The 19,274-nt window shown below is 49.1% G+C and overlaps 1 protein-coding gene across 4 annotated transcripts; it reads left to right on the top strand.

The window, feature by feature from the left end:
* Window positions 1–3,792: 3,792 nt before the first annotated feature.
* On the top strand, window positions 3,793–19,162 carry MORN3 (MORN repeat containing 3). 4 transcript variants are annotated; one of them, XM_079149639.1, is made up of 6 exons: window positions 3,793–4,349; window positions 7,237–7,410; window positions 10,486–10,643; window positions 11,548–11,707; window positions 14,249–14,433; window positions 14,602–19,162. In XM_079149639.1, the coding sequence occupies exons 2-6, from the start codon at window positions 7,266–7,268 to the stop codon at window positions 14,680–14,682; spliced, it is 729 nt and encodes a 242-aa protein (XP_079005765.1). In that variant the 5' UTR covers window positions 3,793–4,349; window positions 7,237–7,265; the 3' UTR covers window positions 14,683–19,162. The 4 variants fall into 4 exon arrangements, with proteins under 4 accessions (XP_079005765.1, XP_079005764.1, XP_079005767.1 ...); XM_079149638.1 differs by having other exon boundaries at window positions 3,793–4,359; XM_079149641.1 differs by lacking the exon at window positions 3,793–4,349 and having other exon boundaries at window positions 5,400–7,410; window positions 14,602–14,688; window positions 15,595–19,162.
* Window positions 19,163–19,274: the final 112 nt, after the last annotated feature.

The following is a 19,274-nucleotide window of genomic DNA, read 5'->3' as shown; positions in this document are numbered from 1 at the left end:
CGGAGCCATGCTTAGCAGGTGCAAGGCCTGGGTTCCATCCCCAGTCCAGAAAACCAAACTCAACATAAAATGATGTGAGAAGTGTGGAGAGCAGAGTGAAGAACCACCCACTGGTAATCAAAGAGAAGTCCATCAAAACAAGACTTCTCCCAATCAGAGTAGTGAGGCACTTTTTTTGTTTGTTTTTTGTTTCTGGGGATCAACCCAGGGGCACTCTACCACTAAGTGACATCCCCAGCCGCCACCCCAACTCTTTTTGAGACTGGGTCTCTTTAAGTTGCTTAGGGCCTCACTAGTTGCTGAGGCTGGCCTTAAACTTGTGATCCTCCTGCCTCAGCCTCCTGAGTGCTGGGTTGACAGGTGTGCGCCATCACACCCAGTTAAGTCAGGCACTTTTTAAACAATAATACCCAATGGGGAAAAAAATTCTTTTTATTCTGTTGATGGAACAGATGCAATGTTTTTGGAGAGCAATTAGGCAATCGATATCAAGAACTCAAAAGGGACTGGGGATATAGCTTAGTGGTCGCATGAATGAGGCCCTGGGTTCTTATGTTTAATACTTAGTGCTATAAAGAGAGAGAGAGAGGGAGAGAGAGAGGGAAAGAGGGAAAGAGAGAGAGAGAGATTGAGATTGTAGCTGAGTTGAGTTGTAGAGAGCTGAGGTTGTAGCTCAGCGGTAGAGCACTTGTCTAGTATGTGTGAGGCCCTGAGTTCAATCCTCAGAAACCACATATAAATAAATAATTTTTTTAAAAAAAAAGAGAGAAGAAAGAGAAAAAAATGCTCATGCTCTTGGAAACATAACTATGCTTTTAGAAATTTGTCCTGAAGAAATAAGCACAAATGGGTACTGACATTTATTTATTTTCCTTTTTCTTTTCTTTTTTTTTTTTCATGGTGCTGGGGATTAAACCCAGGGCATTGTACACGTTAGACAAGAGCTTTACCACTGAGCTATACCCCTCTCCCTGGGCACTCACATTTCTGTATAAGGACATTTGTCAAAGCAACATGTTCAATGCAGAATGCTGGTAATAAATCTGGGGCTCATCAATGGGAGATAGGTGAAAGAAGTATGGCGGTGGTTAAGACTGTTCTTGGCGGGAGGTTTAGCTCAGTGGTAGACTGCTTGCCTCGCTTGCTCAAGGCCCTGGGTTCCCAGCACTGCAAAATAAAACAAACAAACAACAACAACAACAAACAGTATTCATGGGGAAAGGCGCTGCCATTCTCTGGGTTGGTTATGTTTCTCCTTCCGTCACAAATTGATTCAACTTTTGTGAAAAAGCAGAAGTGCATCTAGTGTCTTGATATGATTTTTTAAGAAGTGCTCCCAGGAAAACGGGTTAATAGACCAAGGGTGCTGTGAGGGGGAGGACCAGACAAGAGTGCAGAGAGCTTCCTACCTTGGCCTGATCCCTCAGGGAAGGCTAGCATGAAAATCCCCCTCCGACCAGCACCCAGAGAGCCCCCTATGTGAGGTCCCTAGAGTCATCAGATTCATAGAGACACAAAGTCAACTGGTGGTTGTCAGGGCTAAGGAGTTGATGGGGACTGGGAAAGAGTTCTGGAAATGATGGTGGTGATGGTTTGTATAATAATGTGAAGGTATTACTGCCACTCGACTGTACACTTAAAAATGATCAAGGGACTGCGACTGTCGCTCAGTGGTGGAGCGCTTGCCTACCATGTGTAGGGCACTGGGTTCCATCCTCAGCACCACATAAAAATAAATAAAAGTCTTGTGTCCATCTACGACTGTTTAAAAAAAAATGGGGCTGGGGGGTAGCTGTGGTAAAGCACGTGCTTCAAATGCATAAGGCCCTGGGTTCAATCCCCAGCACACCTCCCAAATGATTAAAATGGAAACTTTCACATTATGTATTAATTAGCACAATAAACAAAATCACCAAAAACAGGAAAACACTTCACCTCAGAGCTTGAGTAGTTGTGAAGCAAGGCCTTTCACGCTGCCGTGAAGGTCAGTCGGTCCTCATCCGGGGCCTCCCTGGGGGCTGGATTCCCAGGTCTTTCCAGCTCCCTGCCCCAACAGGTGAGGAGGTCCTAGAGCTCAGGGACTGTCCTCTGAAGAACCAGTTTGGAGATGCAAAGCACTTAGAAGCTGGGGGATGAGCACACAGCACTGCAGGAGAGAGCTGAGAAGATCAAGGTGGCCAGCACCTTGAGGTCAGTTATCCAACCTCAGGGCACCTGCATGAACTGGGCAGCAACCTCATCAGGAATATATTTTTGGTGTAACTGGTCACTGATCACACAGTCAAGGTCTAGGTAGAAAACCAAAGTCCATGCCAGGTAGTTGGACCCATTAGGAAAGTGCTAGCTTCACTGAAAGAGCAGTAGGGGAAAGGAAAATGATCCACCCCCACCCCATCATCCCACCTCCCCGGCACAGCAGCCCACAGCTGTAATCTCAATGACTCTGGAGGCTGGGGCAGGAGAATTCCAAGTTTGAGACTTGACTCAGCAATGTAGGGAGACCCTCAGCAACTTAGTGAGATCTTGTCTCAAAATTAAAAATTAAAAGGACTGGAGATAGAGTTCCGTGGTAAATCCGTGGTTCAATCCACTGTACAAAACAAAAACAAAGAATGACTCTGAAGACAAACACGTGCAGACCAGCCCCCTTAACCATTTCCTTATACCCGAAGGACTTCCCAAGTGCCTGCCATGAGCTAGGATTGTGTGAAAGGACAGCACAGAACTCTGTTGGGAGCAGGACAGAGGTGATTTGGTACAGCAGGGGCATCTCTGCCTCAGGGAAATCCAGTCTCAGATCAGGCACAGTTCCTCTCAGGGCTAGGACAGGCCCATACCACACCTTTGTGCAAATTAGAAAAAGCAGGTCCTCCAGGAGGGCACAGCCTCTCAGGTCCATAGCAGCAGAGGGGACAAGCTGGATATTCCTGGGCAGGATATTATTTTTATTACACAACCGTGCCTGGAGATTCTGGCTTGTCTCTGGCAAGGGTCTTTACCTGAGGACCACAGACTCCCAAAGCAGGAGTTTCTGAATGCACACCGTTCATTCATTTAACAATATTTACTGAGCAACTAACTACTGTGCTCCTGGCAGTCTTCTGGATTCTATGGAGACAACAATGAAATAACACAGAATTTTTCCTGCTTTCAAATATGGCAAAATGCTGGATATGGTGGCACACATCTGTAATAACAGCTACTAGATGTTACAACCACTTAGCAAGACCCTGTTTCAAAATTAAAAAGACTAGGAATCAGGCATGGTGACACATGCCTATAATCCCAGAGGCTCCAGAGGCTGAGGTGGGAGGACCATGAGTTCAAAGCCAGCCTCCACAACTTAGCAAAGCCCCAAGCAACTCAGTGAGACCCTGTCTCTAAATAAAATACATAAAAGGGCTGGGGATGTGGCTCGGTGGTTAAGGCCCTTGGGTTCAATCCCCAGTACCAAAATAAATCAATCAATTAATTAAAAAGGCAGGGGTGTTGCACAGTGATTGCAGTCCCCCCTGGATTATGCCTGGGGGTGGGGAAGAAGTAAAAGGCCAGTAATTGTTGAAGATAGGCAGAAGTGGTAGTAGGTGTTCCTTGTAGTTATGTTTTCTTGTGTGTTTGAAGTTTTTCATTGAAAACAAAAGTGGTTAGGAAACAATCTTAGTCTTGGGAGACAGACAGTAGATGTGCACACCGGCCTGCGCCAAGCTAACAGAATATCACACCGGAATGAGGGTTGACAAGTACAGGTGGAGATTGCAATTTTAAACAGGGTGGTTGTTCCGGGGACTTCTGGGGGCTATGTGACGCTTGAATAAAACCCAGGAGAGGAAGGAGTGCGCCCTGCTGCTCTCCAGAGGGAGATGTCCTGGCCCTGGGCAGAAAGAGGGGAAGGCCCGAGGCGGGCCGTGCCCAGCACTTTCCAGGAACTGCACGGAAGCCAGCGGGTGGTGGGGCAGAGACTGGGTGCGAGGAGCCGAGGACCCAGAGGACACGGGAGGGGCTGGGCAGGTCACCGAGGTCTTGAAGGCCACAGTAAAAACTGTAGCTTTGTACCTTCACCCCGGAGGAGGGCTGTGCAGGACGAATGCCTGGGCTGGGGGTCACAGGGCTTCCGCAGACGCTCGAAGCAGCCCAGACCCCCAGCCACAGTAGACTGAGAACCAGCGCGAGGACAGTTTGCCCTTCAAAAGTTCCCGCCGCCGCTTCTCTGCAGGAAGAGGCGGGCACCGCCGGGTTGCTTTGCTGCGGCGTCGCGTTGCCATAGCGACCCCAGCTGCACTGCCACCTGCGAAGACTAAAGTTGCCGGCTGAAGGTGAGGCGGCTGGAGGCTGTGACCGACCGACCGCAGGTGAGCACAGGTGAGTGCAGGTGAGCGCAGGTGAGCGCAAGTGGACTGGTGCTCAAGCTAACCCCCAGCGGCCTCAGCACCGCCCCCTCCACCTAACTCTGTGGTCCTCATTGTTATTTAGGATCAAAACAGCCTGGGCAGGCTTGCAAACTTTTCTTTTCCTATCAATAGCTATTGTTTTACGACTTGCAACCTTCCCTGGAGGAGACCTAACTTCCTGAGGTGTGGAAGGGGAGTGGACTTCATGTTGCACTCATGAAGTAGTAAATAACGCCAGTGACCTCATAAGAAAGTTATTAGAGTCTTGTGCAGTGGTGTAGCTCAGTGGTAGAGGATTTGCCTGGCATGTGCAAGGCCCTGCGTTCATCCCCAGCACCACAAAAGGAAAAAGAAAGTCATTAGAATCTGGGGTTTGTCATAATTCTGAGTCAGCCAAAGAGAAAGTGTCAATATGGGCTAACGTGGCATTAACACCTCTCTTAATTTTTGCTTATCATCTTTCACGTTAGCAGAGATCTTGAAACACAGCCAGCTATAAGCCACCGAAGCTAGCTAAGATTTAAGTTGGTTATTTTGGGTGTTTTTATTTTTAGTTCTCTTCACCCTAGAGTACCTGGTATGTGTTCTCTACTTATAGTAATGATATGTAAAGTCTACTTATTATTAAATGTATCAATGTTTAAAGTGAGTCAACTTAAACATAAAGATTAATCATTCTTGGACACACCTTTGATCCTAGTTACTTGGGAGGCTGAGGCAGGAGAATCCCAAGTTCAAGGCTAACCTCAGCAACTTAATGAGACCCTCAGCAATTTAGCTTGACCCTGTATCACAATTAAAAATTAAAAAGGATTGGGGATATAGCTCAGTACTAAAACACTCCTGAATTCAATCCCCAGTACAAAAAAAAAAAAAAAAAAAAAAAAAAATCCTGGAGTTCCTACTCTGGGGAGACAGTTTTTCTATCTAGAGACTGTGACTGCCACCCCCCCCCCAACACACATCTGGGTTAAAAAGAAAAAAATGGGACAGGGAGGAAAAGAGGAGGAAGAGAGAAAGAGCACCCTCAGAGCCTTTGGCTCTTCTTGGCTGAGAGTATACTACTATACTGTCAAGCACAGGGAGTGGTGGCAAAGAGGAAAGACAGTCCTGGTGGTCCCAAGGAGACCCTTCTCTTGGGGTGAAGGGCTTAGTAGTGAGGGATTTCAACCTCAGGCATGCTCAGATGTGGTGCAATTTAGATTGATGTTGAAGAACATATAAGAATGCTACAGACTGACTGTGGTGGTGCATGCCTGGAAGCCCAGCAGTTCAGGAGGCCAAGGCAGAAGGATTGCAAGTTAGAGGCCAGCCTCGGCAACTTAGCAAGACCCTGTCTCAATAAAAAGTTAAGGGGTGAGGGGAACTGAGGATATAACTCAGTAGTAGAGTGCTCCTGGGTTCAGTCCCCAGAACTGGGGGAAAAAACAAACAAAAAACAAAAAACAAAACACTACAAATGCAGATGGGCAACCCTAACATTTAACTAGTAGCAGAATCTTTTCATATGAGCCAGGCTCCCTCTCCCTATTTGGGGCCCCCCAGAGCTCCACCTACTACACAATACAGCAACTGAAGAGTATATACAGGACCGAGACTATCTAAAGAGGGGATGGATACACAGCGCAAAAGGTAAACACAGGGACTTTACTCAGAAAGTATAAGAATTTTGAAATGGTAACAGAACAGTAAACCAAGAGTGTAGCTCTGGGCTTCTGAGGAGGACTGGCCTCCACTGCTGCACAGGTGGCGCATGCCCATGAGGCTGGCCCCAAGGGTGGTTGCTGGGACACCATGATCTCCTGGAATCTGCTCATCCCTGAGGTCATTCTGATTGGTCAATACCTGAGTGTGTCAGTACCCGGGGTGCCCATGTGTAGCCCCAGAAACCATGCAGCTGCTGAGGGAAGACAAGGCTCCCCAGGATTTGGAGAAGACCATTTTTATCATCTCTGAACAAGACCCACGGAGACAGACAAATGGTCACAAATGTCTGTGTTGGAAATTCTGGGGACCCAAGGAATAGAGATGGGGGCTCCCAGACACTAGAGGGAGGCCTCACACCCCCCACAGTCCCCCTGTGACTCCACTGAGCAGAGCCCAGTCTGGTGAAAAAACCTAACCAGGCAGAAGTTAAGGGTCACATGTAGAAGGGTGACCAACAGTCCTGGCGTGCCTGGGACTGTCCCTGTTTTAGCACCAAAAATCTGTGGTTCCAGGAAACACTTCAGCCCCAGGAAACCTGCTCAGTGGGTCACCAGCCCCCCTCCCCGCCATATCATTAATTATCAAGTTCAGCCCCTGGGTTTTGCCACCATCCTGTCAGCTAGAGGTGGGATCATGGGGCCACAGTACTCAGTGCTTGGCCAGGGTGAGGGGTTACCTGCAAGCTATGCAAAAGCCAGCTGTCTGCCAGATCCCCCTTTGCTCCCCTGGGGTGGACCTTAGTGCTCCCCACCACCTTGCCCTTCCCCCTGGGTTCCTCCAGCCACAGGACCAGCACCTACTCTGATTGGTCATTCTAGTCATCAAACGGATGACTGTTATCCCTCCAAAGGGGCAGCCTCTCCCTGACGCCATCATAAACCCTGGGTTCCTAATGGTCTCCCTGGGTTCCCAAGCAATTGTTCCATCAGATTCCCCTGAAGGGGGCCCTAGGAGAAGGGAAGGGACAACTGAGGGTTAATCCAGCACAAAAGGACCCCCTTCCATGGGCTGCTCATCTGCCCTCAGGACTCAGAAGACACATGAGTCACCCCACTGCACTCAGGTGCCTCCCTGGAAGCCCTAGGGTCCTAGCCTGGAAACTAGGCACCCTGAACCCCTCATGTCCCTGACCCTTTTTCAGCACCTCCTGGCCCCACAGAAGCAGCCTACATGCCAGTCTACAAATGCCCGAAAAAGTCAGAGCCCCTGTGGAAGGGGTGGGACCGGAAGGCCCAGAAGAACGGACTGAGGCATCAGGTGTACGCTGTGAACGGTGACCACTATGTGGGCGAGTGGAAGGACAACACAAAACATGGTGAGCCAGTGGCCTCAAGGGCTCAGGCAGTGTGGGGGCAGAGCTGTGGTGGGCAGGTGATAGAGACAAGAAAACTGTGCAGAACTCATTGGGGACATAGGAGGTGACCCTAAGGCTCTCCAAGTGGGGTGGTGACCTGGACCAGCCAGGGGTCTCCCTGTACTGGGGCTGTGGAACCTACCTCAGCTCTGACTTCGGCGGAGTGAGGGTCTTGGGTCCGGCAGGGGACAAGGGGGCCTTCAGAAGCCAGCCTGCCCCTGGGGTTCTGGGCATTGAGCATGGGCCCTGCTCTCTGAGAGACATGGACCAAGCTTGGGACTGGTTGGCAGGAGGAAAAGGCAGTCTATTCAAAACCCTGATGGAGCTTCTCGCTTCCGTTTTGCCAGCTCTCAATCACTCCCCTCTCCTGCCTTCCTGTGCTGGGGATTAAACGCAGGGCCTCATGGGTGCTAGGTAAGCGCGCTACCACTGAGCCTCACCCCCAAGACCTATCTGTAAAGAGATGGCATCTGTCAATGGCGTAGCCCAGGGCTTGTGCAGAGGGGAACTTCTGCAGCGTTCTCCGAGGGCTGTGTAGCAGGGGTTATACTCCAAGCCTCCCTTGTCCAGGAAGCCCTCCAAAGCTGTCCCCACTCAGCACATGACAGCACCCACTCTCGGCACTTACCTGAAGGTGAGCATGATGCATTGGAGCTGAACCATGTGCCGCTGAAGACACCTGAGCCCATTCTGCAGTGCCTGTCACAGAGCACTGGACCAGCAGTCGGGACACTGAGGTTCTGCACCCAGCTCTACCGTGGCAGATCCTCTCCCATTCCGTAGACGTCAGCTTTCCCCCTGCTGAAACGACAGTGTGGGCTGGCGTTGCCCTCCCAGCTTTCTGTGGGTCCTACCTCCCCTCAGACCCTGGAGGTGAATACCCAGAGCTGATGAGCCTGGGACTGCATAACACAGACCTGTTGGAGAATCCAGACCCCCTCTCTGTGGGACACATTTGACCAAGTTAAAATGAATATGAACAGACTGGTAGCAGTTAGGAGAGCGAGGACTGGCGAGGGGCGTAGCTCGGTGGTAGAGCACTCACCTAGCATGCATGAGGCCCTAGGGGGGTGCGATCTCAGAACTGGGAAAAAAAAAAAAAGGCAAAGAAAAGAAAGAAAGAAAGAAAGACAGTGATCATGCAAGGCCAGGATTGGGCAGCCCAGAAGTTCCTTAGACTGTTCACTTCCAGGCCCAGTGTGGGGCAACTGACACAATTCCAATCCTCAGGGATTCTCCAGTCTTGCCAAGAACCTGCATGATAAGATAGAATCAAGCCTTACAAATGGGGTAACTGGGATTCAGAGAGAGGAAGTAACTACCCAAGATGGAGCAGCTAAAAGTGGTGGCATCGTGCTGGGTGCGGTGGCACATGCCTGTAATCCCAGCAGCTCGGGAGGCTGAGGCAGGAGGATTGAGAGTCCAAAGCCAGCCTCAGCAACAGCGAGACGCTGAGCAACTCCGTGAGACGCTGTCTCTAAATAAAATACAACATAGGGCTGGGGATGCGGCTCAATGGTGGAGTGCCCCTGACTTCAAGCCCTGGTACCCCCCACTCCACATACACAAAAAAATGGTGGCATCAGGATGAGAAGGGGACCAGAGAGGAGAGCTAAGGGCCCTGAGAGCCCAGATAGTCAGGGGCAGGAGTGATATTTGAGCTGGGCCCAAGGGTGAGGATGTGTTAACTGGGTTTAATTTTTGTTACCAAAAAAAAGCAAGAAAAAAGATAATGTGCTCCGGGCTTCATCCATGTTGCCCCAAATGGCAGGATTTCCATTTTTTTTTTAAAGCCAAATAATGCTCCTTTCTCTCCCTCTTCATACATAAACACATACACACACTCACACACACACACACACACACACACACACACACACACATCCCGTTTTTGTTTTTGTTTTTTTCAGTGTTGTGGACTGAACCACTCAGGGGCACTGTAGCACTGAACTATATCCCCTGCCCATTTTATTTATTGTTTAAATTTTGAGACAGGGTCTTGCTAAGTTGCCCAGGCTGACCTCGAACTCGCAATCCTCTGATCTTGGCCTCCTGAGGAGCTGAGATTACAGGCATGTGCCTCTGTGCACAGCTCCACATTTTCTTTCTTCATTCAGCCAAGGATAGACAATTAGGTTGTCCCATGAGAAAACCTCATCTCCATTTTATAGATGAGGCACCTGAGTCCTAGAGAGGTCCAAAGAGTTCAGTTACTTGCTCAAGGTCACAAAGTTCACAGGGGTAATGTTGGATTCGTTCCCAGTTTATCAAAGACCAAGCCATGATTTGGCCTGTAATAGGTTCTCCACAAATATTTTATTCATCCTTTTGTTAAAAAAAATATTGGTCATGTATGTCAGACACTGTTCTTTGGCATGATGACCAAAACATTTAGACAGTGCATACTCTCAAGGAGCTTGCATTCTCCTGGAAGAGACAGACAATAGACAATCCATGACAGAAGAAGTATCTATTGTGTCAGGCACTGATAAAGGGGCATGGAAAGAAACAGAGCAGGTAAGGGTGTGGGAGAGGCTTTGTAATTTTAGATGGATGGTCAGGGGAGAACTCATTGAGGAAATAAGGCTTCAACCAAGGCTTGCTAAAAGTAGGGGATGAGTATCTGGAGAGGAGTGTTGTAGACAAGGGACAAGCTGGTGCAAAGGCCCTGAAGTAGGAGCGTGGGTGGTATGAAGCCATAGTGGTGGGATTGTAATTCGGAAGGTGGGAGTGGTGGTGGGGCTGGATTAGTAGGAGCTAGGTCTCCATGTGTGTTTAGAACTGAGAAAGACATGCAGTGCATATTCTAGAAATCCTGGTCACTTATGTTCATGCAGTGTAATTAAGAGGCAAGGCTGAAACACTGAGGGGGGCAGATTTCTACTTGGGGTTTGCTATATCAGTCAAACTTCAGGGCAAAGGGCTGGAGAAGAGCTATTTGTAGAAACAGAGCTGTCCTGGGGTTCTCGGGGGGCACATGGCCTCCAGCCCCAGGGTGGCCATGTCTGTGATGTTGACCCACCTGTGTGTCACCAGGGAAAGGAACACAGGTCTGGAAGAAGACTGGAGCCATCTATGAAGGGGACTGGAAGTTTGGAAAGCGGGATGGCTATGGCACCTTCAGCCTTCCTGACAAAGGAAGTGCGAAGTTCAGGAGAGTCTACTCTGGCTGGTGGAAAGAGGATAAGAAATCCGTGAGTGGTTCCCAGCATGCCCTGGGGTGGGGGCAGGGTGTGAGAGAGCCAGTGTGTAGGAGCAGAGAGGCCTGGAGCCAGGGGAGGATGACCTGCACTGGGGAAGACCCCCTAGCTGGCCGGTAGGAGGAGGGTCAAGGCTTGTCAGAGCAAAACCCAGGAAACAGGAAGCAAGAGGAGCAGGCCCAGGGAGGAGCCCATGAAACCCTGAGGCGCCAAGGAGACCGCAGGCCTATGGAGGCCTGAGGTCTCCTCCACCCTCCTCTCCGTAATTTCCTGCCTTTCTTTTCCCTGGGCATCTCTTTCTGAGAATTCCCCTTTTGGGGGATGTTGGGCCTGGATAAAAGGGAAGGGTAGGAAACTGGGAACAAGAATGTTGGGCCACACCCTTGGCCATAGGACAAGAGAGGAAGAAGCGGGTAGAAGCCAGCTAGAAGTGCCATGAACTCCCCAGTGGGGACAGATTTCCTCAAGTTACTCTCACAGACTTGGAGGAATCTTCACCTTAAGCCGTATGGAGACTGTATGGCGAGTGAGAGTTGGCAATACACCTGTAGTCCCAGCGACTTAGAAGGATGGACAGTTCAAGGCCAGCCCGGGCAACTTAACAAGATTCTGACTCAAAATAAAAAATAAAAAGGGCCAGGGATGTAACTCAGTGGTAGAGCACCTCTGGACTCAATCCCCAGCAGAACGGTGGGGTGAGGGGGACCGGACAGGAGGGAGAGGTGACCGTGGCCTGCGTGAAGCGGTAGCAGAGGCATAGAGTGAAATGGACAGTGTGAGGTCTTTCAAGGTGTGGCCTTGCCTCCACTTGGATGGAGAGCTGAGGGAGGAAGGAGCTCAGGTGCGTGGCTTGGGTGCCTGGGAAGGCGATGCGCTTTAAACACTTTTGTGCTTCCAGGGCTATGGGATCCAGTTTTTCGGACCCAAGGAGTATTACGAGGGCGAGTGGTGTGGCGACCAGCGCAGCGGGTGGGGCCGAATGTATTACAGCAACGGAGACATCTATGAGGGCCAGTGGTGGAAGGACAAACCCGACGGGGAGGGCATGCTGCGCCTGAGTGAGTGCTCCGCCCCGCCGGCCCCGCCCCGCCGGCCCCGCCCCACGCCAGCAGGCCCCGCCCTGGCGCCTGTGGCCACGCCCCGACGTCCTGCTGGCTGCGCCCCTTAGTGGGATGGGGTGAATAAGGGGCTGGGATCCTTCCCACTTTGGGATCTTATGCTCTAATAAGGAGCGTAACAATAAGCAGACAAATAAGTTGTTTTTATTGCCATAGTAATCACAGCACTGAGTTCATTTAGTCCTCACATGATCCTGTAAATTGGAAACTTATAACAGAAGGTACAGAGAAGCTAAGTCCTTTGCTCAAGGTCATACGGGCTCTTAGTTGTGGGTCAAAGGTCCTAAGGAATTTGTGTGTGTGTGTGTGTGTGTGTGTGTGTGTGTACTGGGGATTGAACTCAGGGGCACTCGACCACTGAACCACCTCCCCAGCCTTATTTTGTCTTTTATTTAGAGACAGGGTCTCACCGAGTTGCTTAGTGCCTCGCCATTGCTAAAGCTGTCTTTGAACTCTGTCCTCCCCGTCTCAGCCTCCTGAGCCGCTGGGATTACAGGCGTGTGTCATGGCGCCCAGCCAAGAATGAGCTTTTAAAGGCAAAAACTGGATCTCACCTGCTTTTAAACCTTTCATAGTTCCCTGTTACCCTCAAACTGAGTTCAAGGTCCTCCTGTGGTTTTTGCCCCTCCAATCACCATTCCTGGCTCCCATACTGACTTTCTTTCAGTTTCTTGGACACTTTTCACCTTGGGGACTTTGCACTACTGTTCCCTATGTCTGGAATGCTTTCCCCTAGATCTTTGCAGTATCTCCTTCTCTGAGAGGTTCTTCTCATTATTCTCAGCACCTGTTTCCTTTCCTTCTAGCACTAGGTGTATTGTCTCGGGCAAGTTACTTCACCTCTCTATGCCTCAGTTTCCTCATCTGTAAAATGGAGATAGTAGCAATGCCATTTCATAGAGTTGTGTTGGGAGAAGATGAGTCAGTCTGTGTAAAGTGCTTAGAACAGGATCTAATCCTCAAGAGGCTCTTCTTATTTATTTATTTATTTTTTGTCCTGGGGATTGAACCCAGGGATACTTTCCCACTGAGCTATAGCCCCAGTCCTCTTCATTTTTTATTTTATGACAGGGTCTCACTGGGTTGTTTAGGGCCTTGCCAAGTTGCTGAGGCTGGCCTCAAACTTGAAATCCTCCTGCTTCAGCCTCCAGAGTGGGTAGGATTATAGGCATGTGCCAACTTGTGTGGCCACAAGATTATAATTTCTATTGAGAGTCAGTCAAGCTGAGGCCTCAGGACCACTGGGAAGCTGGGCCATTTTGTCCATCTTTCTAGTCCTCCCTGCACCCCAGCTCTGAGCCTAAGCACCTCCTTCTGTAATAGCCTGCACATAGTTCTGCTGTGGCCTGCCAGTGGGAGAGAGCCTAAGTGTATCCTTCCTTTTTTTTTTGCAGTGCCAGGAGTTGATCAATGCTCTATCACTGTATCCTGGTTCTTTTTCTTTTTTATTTTGAGACAAGCTCTCACTAAGTTGCCCAGGCTGACCTCAAATTTGCAATCCTCTTGCCTCAGCCTCCCAAATAGTTGGAATTACAGGCCTGTGCCACCATGCCCAGATAAGTGGGTCATTGTCATGGCCTGGACTCTGGGCCAACCTGCCTGGTTTCAGATCCTGTCCTGAGCTTGTACAAGTGCTAGGACCTCAGGCAATTTGCTTGAACTGGGCTTTGGTTTCCTTGTCCATAACTTGTGGATAAAAATAAAATCAGTCTGGGGTTGTAGTTCAGTGGCAGAGTGCATGCTTAACACGTACAAGGCCCTGTGTTTGATCCTCAGCATCAAAATACAATAATATAAAATAAAACTTTCTGGGGTTATTGTGAAGGTCAAATGAAGTTTATGTTTTGTAAAGTGCTTTTAGCATGAAGGTTGAAACCTTTTAGTAAGTGCTCAATTTTCTTTTTTTAAATTTTAACCTGGGAAAATAAATTAAAAAGTAAATTAAAAAAAATTTTTTTTAACCTGGGGATTGAACTGTTGCCCTATACCACTGAACTACATCCCCAGTACTTTTTATTTTTATTTTGAGACAGGGTCTTACTAAGTTGCTGAGGATCTTACTGAATTGCTGAGGCTGGCCTTGAACTTGAAATCCTCCTGTCTCAGCCTCCAGAGTTGCTGGGATTACAGGCCTGTGCCACCATTTCTAGCTAAATGCTCAAAGATGATCCTACTAGCTTATACTTGTCAGCAAACTACGACTGGGGAAAGGTCCAACCTGAGTTTCCAGGCTGGTTTGTATTTTTTTGTTTGTTTGTTTGTTTGTAACAGAGATGAACCCGGGGATTCTTAACCACTGAGCCACATCCTAATATTTTATTTAGAGACAGAATCTCACTGAGTTGCTTAGAGCCTCACTAAGTTGCTGAGGCTGGCTTTGAATTCAGCCTCCTGGGGCTGGGGTTATAGGTGGGCACCACCTTGCCCTGCGCAGGCTGGTTTGATGTGTCCATCATCCTCACCTCCCTGTCATTTCCCCAGAGAATGGGAATCGCTACGAGGGTTACTGGGAGAGAGGCATGAAGAATGGACATGGGCGTTTCTTCCACTTGGACCACGGTCAGCTGTTTGAAGGCTTCTGGGTGGATGATGTGGCCAAGTGTGGCACCATGATCGACTTTGGCCGTGATGAAGCCCCTGAGCCAACTCGGTTCCCTATTCCTGAGGTGGGAACCTTCCCAGGGCCCTACAGCCACACCCAGAGAGATAGAAACCAGCACCCGGCCCCACCCAGCCAGGGAACTGATGCGGTTTTGTTTTCAGGCAGGGCATCCCCAGCAAGGCAGCTCAGGCCTCCCATATCCCCAAATCAACCCCTGGCTGCTTCCTTTCAGGTCAAGCTTCTAGACCCTGATGGTGTGCTGAAGGAGGCCTTGGCCATGTTCCAGAAGTCAGAAAACGAAGAAGGAGATTGATGCCAGGTGAGGAAGTGGCCACGACTGACACCCTTTGAAGAGGCTGAGGCAGCTCCAGGGACCAGAAAGATTCACAGGTGGTCTGGGGTCTCCAAAGGGCTGTAGGGCAAGACCAGAGAAGGCAAGGCGCTTGCCTCCTGTGGTCCAGGTGGTCCTTTTTGGTTCCTCCCCTTCAAAACCCATTTCTCCAAAGACCAGTGCATTCGGGCCCTGCCTGAATCTTGCATGCTGGGCTTGCCAGGTGGGCACTGGGCTGGAGTCAGGTGGCTCACTCACTCCTAAAGGCCCTTGAAGTGAGGTGGTGGGTCCCAAGCCTCCAATGGGGCCTTGTCTAGCTGTCGCCTCTCCTGGGGTGGGTGTAAGTGAGGCTTGAGGAGAGGGTAGTGTGTCTTTCAAATGCCAGCTCCATGTCCCCCTCACCCCCGCAGAGAGTGCCAAGGCTCAGGAGAAACTCAAGCCCATGTCACCCAACTGCTCAGACCGGTGCGGCTCCTGATGGAGGAGTGAGCAGCGACTCTGGGCATGCCCTTGGCGCCCTCAAAGGGCGCCTCACTCCTCCCAGTATTAGGTCATATTTTGCCAATGGGGGGCCAGTGCTTCCCTCCCCAGCTGGCCTTTGGGACTGTCATTCAGGCCTTCATCCTATGACTTCATCTTTGAGTGCACGAGAATAAAGAACCTGGTGGCCTTAGCCCAGGGTCTGTGGTATGAGGAGGGGTGGGAGGGCTCAGAGAGATGTCAGGCAGAGGACAGCACGACACCCTCACAGTTGCATGAATTTCTCTGGGCGGAGAAAGCAGACAACTCCTGGTCTCTGACCTCTCAGACAGTCTAAAGGAGAGTGAGCCTGCATCCTCACTGGCCACCAAGATTTGGTATTAAAGCCTGACCCACCTTCTCATCGTCACACAGGAGCTCTCAATCTTGGAATCCCATGGAAACATTAAAAGCTATGGACAGCCTGGTGCAGTGGCACACACCTGTAACACAGCAACTTGGGAGGCTGAGGCGGGAGGCTGAGGCAGGAGGATCTCAAGTTTGAGGTCAGCCTCAGCAACTTAACAAGACCCTGTCTCAAAATAAAAATAAAAAGGACTGGGGGTATAGTTCAGTGGTGAAGCACCCCTGGGTTCACTTCCCAGTACTTAAATTAATAAAAGCTATGGATGCCAGGTTCCATTCCCAGATTCCCATTTAGGATGGGACCTAGGCATTCAGTTCCCCAGGGGTGTCTGATGTGGAGCTGGAGACAAGAACCCCTGACTTACTGACTGTAGATCCCTAAGCTAGTGGTCTTAGTTGTTCTATCTGTAAAATGGAATTCAGAGACTTCATAGGAGTGTTTGGAGGCCCTGGTGCAATAGCATGTATTGAAGTTAACTTTGGACCACGTGCCCAGGAAGAGTTCTGCAGAATTCTAAGGCAGCATTCCTGAGTGATAAGAGGGACTCTTGCTTAATGCACCCTGGAGACAGCCTGCCTGGGTGTGAGTCTCAGGGTTGTGCCTTCTTGGGAGTGTCACCCAAACTCTTGGTTCTCTGGGCTTCCTCGCTTGTAACCTGGGTCGTACCCGCCAGGGTTACTGTGGTTAGTCACTTCAAGGATGGAACTAAGCAGTGGTTTCAGACCCGGTGGGATTTTTATCCCCAGCACCTCAGACACTTGGTAACATCTGGAGCTGTTTTTAGTTGGCATGATTTGTGAAGCATGCTACTGGGATCTGGTGGGTAGAGACAGTAGCCCAGGTCGACAGTGTCTCGGTGGAGAAGCCCTGACATCCAATGATGTTTGTAAAGCCCTCAGGAAGAGCCAGGCACGTAGTGAAGCTCAGTAAGGGTGCTCTCTGCTCCCCGAACCCTACGTGGCTTGACCCAGGGTGTGGTTCTGTCTATGCCGGGCATCAGTCAAGGCTGGCCATCATGGGTACAGAATCAACTGCCAGACGCAGAGTGTTTACCCTGTGCCCAGCCTTGTGTCCACAGCTTCCTGTGCCTCCTCTCCAGTGACTTTCCCCAGATCTGTGTTGTCCTGCTATTATTGGTTCCATTTTGGAAGAGGAAACTGAGGTTCAGGGAAGCTCATAGGTCATCAAGCTAGTACTGTGCCTGAACATGAATCTGCTTTGAAGGTAGGGGAGAGTGTGTACAGGTTATCATTTTGTTTTAGAAAAAGCAGGAGGGGAATGTTTATGTCTACAATATTGCTAGGTGGGAGCAAAAACTGGCGACAATGGTTGTCTCTGGGGAGAACTGAGGATCTGGGAACAGGGATGAGAGCAACTTTTCACTATTACATTTGGAACCCTGTGAATGTATTATCTGCTGTATTTGAAATATAAATAAAATTGTAACTAAAGACTATGTTCTTATTTATTCATTTATTTTGATGCTGGGGATTGAACCTAGGGCCTCACGCATGCTAAGCAGGTGCTCTACCACTGAGCTACACTCAGTCTGAAATTGTGCTCTTACCTATCAGTGTTTGCCTAAGTTGCCTGGAGTGCTTATTAGAAAAAGATTCCAGAGACACACCCAGACCAACTTGAATCAGAATCTCCTGGCGGCAGGGGCTTGGAAATCTGTAATCTACAAGCCAGGCTGGGGATTCTTGAGTCCAAGCAAGCTCAGGAAAGAGAACCTAAGACTATAGGATCACAGCCAGAAATAACTACAGCCAGATCCTGAGTTTCTGCAGAAATAGTGAAGCAAAGATCTTAGGGTGCAGGGTGAATGTGGGTGATGGGAAGGAGATGAATTTTAGGCTTATCATGCCCCACCCAACTTTTATTTCAGCTAGAATATTTTTTTCTTGGACCATGGTTAAAATTAGGGGCACTTAACTACTGAGCCACATCCCCAACTGTTTTTATTTTTTGAGACAGACTTGCTAAGTTGCATAGGGCCTTGATAAATTGCTGAGGCTGACCTTGAATTTGTGATCCTCCTGCCTCAGCCTCTGGAGCTGCTGGGATTACAACTGTGCACTGCCATGCCTAACTTGCCGGGGCACTTTCTAAAACCACTTTATATACTGAGTTTCTGAGACACAAAAATCTCAAACTCAGGGCCTATCGGGACCAGGCAAGTAACAAGTGAAGCTGGCCTGGTGTGGGACAAGAGGGAGAGGTGGAGACTGTGATAAAACTAGGCCTTGGGGAAAGAGGGTGGCAGCAACTCAGCTCCTGCTACTTCCCTGCAGGGTGAGCCCAGCGCTCCGGCATCTTCCCATTTTTCAAGCAAAACCAGAATAAGCCCAGGTAGGACCTTGGTCCTAAGCTAGACCTTTCGGGTTTGAACCTGCCTTGTGAGGATGCTCAGAATTAAATGAGCTGATGCAGTGCTGAGCAGCCTATGCACAATGAACTAATATTTTTGTTTTAAATGGGCCCTGACACAATCTCATGTATACAATATTTCTACCAAAATATACAACCTGATTGTAATAATAAGAAAATATCAGAGAAACCAGCCTGGTAGGACATTCTACATAAAACCACAGGCCTGGACTCTGAAAACGTTAGGCTGAGGAACTGTTCCAAACTAAAGGAGGTTAAGACATGACAATTCATTGCTATGCATGGTTCAGGTTTGGGAAAAGCATCACCAGAAGGACATCCCTGGGACAAGTGGGAAACCAAACTTGAGTATATTAGATAACTGCCTTATACCAATGCCAAATTTCCTGAATGTGATCATTGAATTGTGGTTATGTAGGGAAATGTCCTTGGTTTTAGGAGTCTGTATTTAAGGCTGAAGGGAGCATGATACCTACAATTAGAGCATATGGCATGGGTAGGGGGCTTTACATGGTCCAGGCTCAGTTGTGGTCTCAGTATTTATGAACTTGCCTACCCGCCGAGGTCTAACAGGAAGAGTAACACTGTTCTGCTCTAGTGTTGGCCTCCACGTTGTAAACAAGTCTCTTTTTCTAATTCTTTGCAGCACTCGGGATGTGACCCGGGATACTCTACCAGGCTACATCCCCAGCCCTTTTTCTATTTCTCGCTAAGTTGCCCAGGTTGGCCTGGAACTTGAGATCCTCCTCCCTCAGCCTGAGAAGCTGGGAGTACAGGTGTGCACCACCGTGCCTGGCTTCACCGGCTAGCATTTAGTGTTACATTTCCATTTTGCTGTTTAAAATGGTCCCCAGTGGGCTGAGGGTGTAGTGATCCAGTGGTAAAGGAGTGAGGCGGAGGCCCTGGGTTCAATCCCCAGCACGAAAGAAAAAAAAAAAAAAAAAAAAAAAGAGCTCGCCAAGTGTAATACTAGAAATCTGCCTAGCATTCCTAAACCCTAAACACCAGCTGATAATGTCTCTTACAGAGACATGTGTGTTAAATAAGCTTTGTTCAGGCATGAATAGTGCTGTTGGCTGTAAGTTCAATGGTAATGAATCAACAACATAAAGATGTCTTGAAACAGAATTACACCTCAAACAAGGTAATATTTTCATCAAATGACAAAAATATCATACCAGAGGCTGGCAGTAGCTTGGTATTGCTCACCTAAAGTTCATGGTGATTTACAGAATGTAACTATCTCAAATAAATATTTCAGTTACTATTTGTGCAGGTTTGCTGCTCGTTGCAAAGT

Source organism: Sciurus vulgaris (assembly GCF_902686455.1).
Source record: "Sciurus vulgaris genome assembly, chromosome: 8".
Taxonomy (NCBI): domain Eukaryota; kingdom Metazoa; phylum Chordata; class Mammalia; order Rodentia; family Sciuridae; genus Sciurus; species Sciurus vulgaris.
Note: the sequence above shows the minus strand (reverse complement) of the source record. Positions and strands in the feature narration are given on the sequence as shown.

What these genes read in the sequence shown, in the direction of transcription:
- MORN3 (XM_079149639.1), top strand. Translation starts at nt 7,266, where the DNA reads ATGCCAGTCTACAAATGCCCGAAAAAGTCAGAGCCCCTGTGGAAGGGG. An exon ending in GAAGGACAACACAAAACATG is followed by an intron (nt 7,411 to 10,485) that starts GTGAGCCAGTGG and finishes GTGTGTCACCAG; the next exon opens with GGAAAGGAACACAGGTCTGG. An exon ending in GGAGGGCATGCTGCGCCTGA is followed by an intron (nt 11,708 to 14,248) that starts GTGAGTGCTCCG and finishes TCATTTCCCCAG; the next exon opens with AGAATGGGAATCGCTACGAG.